Raw genomic sequence first — 7353 nt, forward strand, 5'->3', positions numbered from 1 at the left:
ACCCATGCAATCATCCATATGCTGCAATTGGCAATAGATTGACAGTAAATAAAGCTTTTGCTCAACCAATAGTAGATGTTGGAGGCCAATAATGTTTCTTGCACAGGAAATTTTGGTGTTTACGGTGCTTAGTCCAGATGTACATGTGAATGGGGGAAGCAGGTAGATCTGGTGTGTGACTACAATATTAGGGGAACATATTTCAGGGGTCACTGGGGTTTTCCCTCCAGGAAAATTTCTGCTCTTTGTGTGTTCTGAAGACCATTGTGATTGAGAATACCAATGTCTAAGCTAACCAGTGTTAGATCCGTGGTTGGTTGGTTGCAGAATACAAATCTTACATACAATGCAATGCAGAGGTTGGCAGATTGGTCATTTCCTAGGTTTCTCCCAGAATCCTCAGCACTCTGACCTCACCCACCAGGTACCACCACCTGCAATGAGAAGCAGAGTAATACAAAGACCTATGGCAAATATGGAGGAGTAGTGAATTTGGTGGTTAGTACGCATTTTATTCATTTATATTTAACATTCCAAACCTTGGATAGACACACAAAGGAAATGTTTAATGGCATCCACGAAATATTTGGCTTTCAAATAAAGATAGCGGAAGAGCAAAATCCTGGATAGCCATGTTATGGGATTATATGGGAAATGACCTGTAAAATAATTGATGTTTTGCCTTCCAGACCCCCTCCCCTCCCTGAAGAGCTGCAGAGCCCCAAGGAATCCGCAGTACAATTTTTACAGTCCGTCCGCCATCACTCCGGAGGTACATCTGACCACATACGTTACAATTCTCATCCCAGGCGTCATGTGACCTCATGGGGGGGCTGTTCACCAAGATAGTATTAAGCCCCAGATTTTTATTATAGTGGGCTCAGTCATTGTTAGCACCAATACGTTGGCATTTTCTATTATTTGTCAACCCCCTGGTGCAGTCACATGACCATGAATTTACTTTCTTTCCATGTATGTACCCAAATTTACCCTCAATTATGTTCCTAAATATTCTTCATCATCTCATCGTACAGGAGGTGTCACCATTATTGTTGGGCCCAGTTCTTCGCTTTTTCCTCTCAGCCGCATTATTTTGGGGTTTCCTCCTCAGCAGAGTGAGAGATCAATGAAAGTAAGTACCACTATTATGCCACCCCCTGATACCTTCAACTTTCACCCCCAATCTTTACCCCTCTCTTCCCAGAACACTCCCCTCCAATCCTTTCCATAATCTTCCAAACCCAACCACTTTCTACCTTCGAACCCCCCCCCCTCCCCCGCTACTTCATTACTTTTCCCTCCAAGTACCCCTTATATACCCCCCATACTCCTCTCATACTATCCCCATACTCTCATCATACTCTTCCATACTACCTACATACTCCCTCTATACTCCCCCCATAAACCCCTCATACTTTCTTCATAATCCCTTCATACTACCGTCATACTTCCCCCCTTACTTCCTTCATTCTCCTTACATAATCCCCACATACTCCCCTCCTATCCCCCCTATACTCTCTTCATACTCCCGCCATTCTTTCTTCACTATCCCCCTATACTCCCCACTATACTACTTTCATACTCTCTCATGCTCCTCCCATTCTCCCCCTATACTCCCTTCATACTTCCCCTATACTCTCCTCATACCCTTCCCAAATTTTCCCCATGCACCCCCCATACTCCCTTCACACTCCCATCATACCCCCATCATTCTCCCCCATACTCCTTTCATACTCCCCCCATACTCCTTTCATACTCGCCCTATTCCCCACTCATACTTATCCTATACTTCCCCCATACCCCCTTCATTTGCCCCCCAAACTTCCCTTATACTCCCTTCATACTTCCCCTATACTCTCCTCATACCCTTCCCAAATTTTCCCCATTCACCCCTCATACTCCCCCATACTCCCTTCACACTCCCATCATACCCCCATCATTCTTCCCCATTCTCCTCCCTTTCTCCTTTTATGCTTCCCCCCATACTCCTTTCATACTCCCTCCATACTTGCCCCATTCCCCTCTCATACTTATCCTATACTTCCCCCATACCCCCTTCATTTGCCCCCCAAACTTCCCTTATACTCCCTTCATACTCCAGCACCCTACCCATCTTCTTTCTCTGCTCACTTGGCTTCCTGCTCACTACCCAACACCCACTCCACCTTCTTACTTACCTTCCTCTCTGCCCTTCTCTTTGGGCCACCCTCTGATCTGATTATTAAAAGTTTGGGTCCAATGGGTGTTACACTAAATGACGCTAAATCCCTAAAATACAACACGACATTTGGATAATTGGGCATCGATGACTGCTATAGTAAAACATAACAAATATTATTTGGGGAAAATTCAACACGTTTCACCGGGCCGGTCTGCTTCTTCAGGTTCTGTCCATTCCAAGGCAGCACCCAAGGTCATTTGCTTTGTCACCAACAACATTACGGCCTTTTTGGCAGAACGTCTTTTGGAAGTATCCTCATGGTAAAATTGTCTTTGGATCTCTCTATTGCTGCTACAACTAGAACCTTGTGAGTTCTGGATTTCTGGTTCTCTGATTGGAGGATATGAAGTTTTAGATTTGTATGTATTTGGATGACTTTTGGTTTTGTATTTTCTCCCTGGTCCACTCTTCTCACTCCTTTCCTCAGCCCTCTCACTTCCCTAAATGCCCCCTCTCCACTCTTCTAGCCCCGTCTCCACTTATCCATTATATACAGTATTCCCTATATTGGGCCCCAGGCATGCTCACACAAGTTCTTGTTTGTTTGTTCTTGTTGTGAACCCCGGGAAATGACGTCTGTGTGAGTTTTACAAATGTGCAAAATGCTGAGATCCCCATAAATGTCCTTCAGTGTGGAGGGGCCCCTGCTTGGGGTATCAGCTGGGACAACTGCCCCCAGTGGCCCTAATGTATTTGTCTTCTTCAGGTGCCGCCATTGACTTCCTGTCTGTGTGAAGAGGTGTCTGAGGGACAATGGGCCATGATGGAGCCTCTGCTGAAGAACCTCACTCATTCCTCCAGCCGGCCCTGCCAGAGACATTGAGAGTTACGGGAAGAGACTGCCAGACACAGGTACAGGTAAGAGAGGTGTGCCATTCACAGGTACATTGCTTGGGGCCCGGATGGATCCATATTGTTCAGTATTTGGCGGTGCAGTCCGAGGGTTTCTCGGGCGTCTGTATACAATGTACAACCCCCAGGTATATGTCAGAATCTCATATTAGCCATTGCATATCATTGGATTACGATGGGGCCCAGAAGGACAGGGGGGCCCAGGGTCACCAATAGAAATGATTGTATATACAGTTAGGTGATCCCTGTATAGGAATACATGGTGGGGGTTATCAGTGCCTGGGGATCCCCGATATCTGCCACAGCGTCACATTATCCCATACATTGATGTCTTCCATATTACCAATACAAACCATTGATGAGGACTGCTGACACTGATGAATTGATTCACCCCAATATTCCCCGGTCATAGGGTGGAGGGATTATCTCTCCCCAGGTGATCTCTGTGTGTGATTGGAGGGAATCGGATCTGTGATCTGAGCGTGGTAAATTGATTTGGAGTTTTTTTCTGATAAAATTGTGACCGACCACCAACTAATCTCTACTATAAGCCCCCCAATGTCCAACCTAAGCTGAAATCTGTGGCTGCCGTGTCCTCATAGCGGGGTGCAAAATTAGAGAAATATTACCCACAATTCCCCATCTCTGTGTCACTTGTCAACGATACACCCAGCTGCCTCCACATCCTGTACACATATCCTGATGGTGTCACCATGATGGACGTCACACCAACCCGGATCCCCTCCCCCACCAACCACATACAGATATTCTGTATGTATGGGCTCTGCACAGTACCACTTCTCATCCTGTACCCCGGGTGTAATTCTCAGTATCTGCTCTCTGTATGTATGGACTCTGCACAGTACCACTTCTCTGAACCCTCGGTCTCTTTAGGGAGAGTTACACAAACATTGTTCGGAGCCCCAGGAGGTTGAGCTTCACAGCTACAAGGAATTTGTCATCTTAAAGCCATCTGGAGATAATGTCATTGGAAATGCCTCGCGCTGTGGCTGGGCCCCATTCGGTGAGGTTCCGTCCTGTCCTATTTCTTGAATAATTGTTGGATCCCCGGCTGACAATCTCTATCCATCTCTCAACAGATAAGAAGAATTACAAGCAGTTACTGGGCGCTCTGGATTATTCCTTCCTCTGTGCATATGCAGTGGGCATGTATCTCAGGTAACAATGTACACCTGGCGGGGTAATATCACTACGAGCTCAGAGATCAAAGCACAATGTAATAATTCCGGCAATTATATACGGTACATTCCTTTATATGCAGTCATTCACCCATTTTGGCAGAAACACAGATGGGTGAATCATTCTAGATAACACATGACCTGAGATTCATATGAAATGAATGGCACATACGTTATACGCCCAATCAGTCATGTTGGATATTTTCCCGATAATGTCATTGATGTTTTGTCATTGTTTTGTGTTGTTGATTATTTTTGCCGTACGATGGTTCTACCCAATAATTAGATTTGTATTGTCTAATTATCCCAGGCCTTTGTTTATCACCGTCTGGTGTATAGATTGGTGAATCATTCATACACATGTTCATATCTGTATGATGTATTTCCTTATATTTTGAATTATGTTTGCATATTGGCCCCCAGGAGCTTACACTTTACTTCTCTCTATTAGCGGTATGATTGGGGAACGTTTACCTCTCCGCTATTTCCTGTCTTGTGGAATGGTGGCTAGTGGCTTCTTCACTGGACTTTTCGGATTGGGATATTTCTATAACATCCACAACCTGACCTATTATATTATCATCCAGGTAAGTAATCCTGCAGCTCTGTAGGTTGGGATATTGGGGGTCCTGGACACACCTAGGGCATAACAATTCCTCCTTCCCCAGGTGCTGAATGGGTTGGTGCAGACCACAGGATGGCCGAGTGTTGTGACCTGCATAGGAAACTGGTTTGGAAAAGGAAGGTAAATCATCCCAATAATCTCCCGGGAGAAGTTCTATTAATAATGAGTTGTCGGGGATGTTCTGTATATCATTTATTAAACGACCCCTAACAATGGTCATCTGCCACCACTCTGTGCCCTGTGGTACCAACTACTTACTGTGCCCTCCTCAACCTCTGCCCTCTCCTCTCGTGTCTTGCCCTCTCCTCTTGTAACATTCCAGTCACCCCTGAGGTGTCCCCCAATATATATACTTGTGCTTCTTCTCTTTTCACCTTCTTCCAATGTTCACTATTGTTTGACCCCCTCCCCGCTCCAGCATTACCTGACACAGGTGTTGTCACACTCACAGGCTCCTCCCAGTTTGTCATGTAACGGTTTCAAGATCGAGAATCAAATATTAAGAGCAGAAGAGTCCCCAGCAGAGAAGGTAAATAATGAAGGGATTAGGGATATATTATAAGATATCTATATATATATATATATATATACCTTCCAATGTTAAGGTGGGACTCCGAGCAAACAGATCAACATGAAGATAAAATGCCTCACCTAGCAAATGATTTGTAATTCTGTTTGGCAGGTCATGTTACGCGCACAATCCTGTCACACTGTACAGTGCTCATCCATCCTTAATGTTATAAACCGAAACAACTGACATTCCCCTCCCCCAGCTCCCACTAACATCAATTTAATATTCCACAACCACATAATAAAAACGCGGGATCCATGTTCTGCAGAGAATTCTGATTGGCTGCCTGAGTGTCGCCCATTCTCAGCATTCACCCATTTTCTAACCAGAAGGAATCATAAGGGAATATTTGTGCAGGACTTCAAACCTGAAAACGTTTCATCCCAAAACCATAATGACCAAAATCCTTTTCCTCCTCCGCCCTCTAGAGCTGGGAAACCCCGGACATGCTGGAACCTTCGCTCATTTACCCCACACATCACGTTGTCGTCCTACAGAAAGAACCCAGCAATGGAAAAACTGCCTCATCCGCCATCAGCTTCTTTGGTGCCCTCCTAATTCCGGTGAGTGCTACCTTATCAACCGCCAACCTACATCTGACTGGGTGACGTGGCTTAGGTTCAGCAGGTTGTCCCAGTCATAGGGAAGGAAGGTTGATGAGGCTTCATTCTGTTGTGCAACGATATTTATTATAAAATATAAAAATGTTTAATAAATACGCATTGATGATAATTATTTTATACCAGGAATGTTTTATCCCAAGGAATTCATCATCTTGGAGCAGCACCTACAAATCACAGACATTCATTTCTATTATTTATTGCAACTTTGTCACATGGAAAAGTAATTACACATCTGATATCCTGTCACCAGAGAGATCTGCACCCCAATACATTCAGCTCACCCCCCAATATCCATGTCACCAGAGAGATCTGCACCCCAATATGGTCGGGCAGGTTGTAGGGCAGTATAATGGGAACTGGTGGGTAGCAGATGGTTTGGTCGGGCAGATTGTAGGGCAGTATAATGGGAACTGGTGGGTAGCAGATGGTATGGTAGGGCAGGTTGTACGGGCAGATTGTAGGGCAGTATAATGGGAACTGGTGGGTAGCAGATGGATTGGTCGGGCAGATTGTAGGGCAGTATAATGGGAACTGGTGGGTGGCAGATTGTAGGGCAGTATAATGGGAACTGGTGGGTAGCAGAGGCTCCAGATGGAAGGGTTCCGGACAGTGAGTCCAGTGGGTAGTAATTTACAACTCATACAATGTCTGCCATTTCTAGGTGGGATCATAGCCGGCGTAATCTCTGACAAATCACAGAAGCGTGCGACTACCTGCGGGATTATGCTGCTTTGTGCCGCCCCCACTGTGAGTAATATTTATGGATGGGAATATTGGATATGATGAATGTTCCTGGTGAAAATATTCCCTGAATTCTTTTTGTCTATTTCCAGCTTTATTTCTTCTCTGCCGTCAGTAAAGCTGGCCCGGTGTACACCGTGTGTAAGTATTAATAATCGTCTCATCTCCCAGAAATCAGATTGTAGATATTCTCTCCCCATGTTACTAACCATTGGTCTACCTTCTAGTGATGCTGCTGGTGTGCGGAGCGCTGGTGAACGGGCCGTATTCACTGATCACAACAGCCGTGTCAGCCGACCTAGTGAGTGAATCTACCTGGGAGGGCCTGGGAATTTTGGTTGGATCACCTCTTGTACTGAAAATAAATTCTCCTCCATCTCTTCACAGGGGACACATAAGTCATTAAAGGGAAACTCCCACGCCCTGTCTACTGTAACGGCCATTATAGACGGCACGGGATCTGTAGGTGAGATGCAAACTGGGTGTTCCCTGATACCTGTGATCTCTCCCTGTGTTATCCT

The 7353-nt window shown here is 45.4% G+C and overlaps 2 protein-coding genes across 2 annotated transcripts in view; both read left to right on the plus strand.

The window, feature by feature from the left end:
* Window positions 1-689: 689 nt before the first annotated feature.
* On the plus strand, window positions 690-3029 carry UBASH3A (ubiquitin associated and SH3 domain containing A; the record flags this gene model as incomplete). Its single annotated transcript, XM_072399858.1, is given in 3 exon segments — window positions 690-772; window positions 1035-1132; window positions 2928-3029. Coding segments are annotated over 3 exon segments (283 nt in total), but the record flags the coding sequence as incomplete, so codon positions are not given.
* Window positions 3030-3123: 94 nt separating this feature from the next.
* Window positions 3124-7353, plus strand: part of SLC37A1 (solute carrier family 37 member 1) — a 7209-nt gene continuing 2979 nt past the window's right edge. Inside the window, exons 1-11 of the mRNA XM_072424545.1 lie at window positions 3124-3201; window positions 3968-4097; window positions 4174-4252; window positions 4724-4859; window positions 4941-5017; window positions 5177-5426; window positions 5897-6031; window positions 6671-6838; window positions 6925-6973; window positions 7060-7133; window positions 7220-7298. Of these exons, the coding sequence (XP_072280646.1) occupies window positions 3124-3201; window positions 3968-4097; window positions 4174-4252; window positions 4724-4859; window positions 4941-5017; window positions 5177-5426; window positions 5897-6031; window positions 6671-6838; window positions 6925-6973; window positions 7060-7133; window positions 7220-7298 (1255 nt within the window). The remainder of the gene's footprint in view (window positions 3202-3967; window positions 4098-4173; window positions 4253-4723; window positions 4860-4940; window positions 5018-5176; window positions 5427-5896; window positions 6032-6670; window positions 6839-6924; window positions 6974-7059; window positions 7134-7219; window positions 7299-7353) is intronic.

This window comes from Pyxicephalus adspersus, chromosome 1 (assembly GCF_032062135.1).
Source record: "Pyxicephalus adspersus chromosome 1, UCB_Pads_2.0, whole genome shotgun sequence".
Classification (NCBI taxonomy): domain Eukaryota; kingdom Metazoa; phylum Chordata; class Amphibia; order Anura; family Pyxicephalidae; genus Pyxicephalus; species Pyxicephalus adspersus.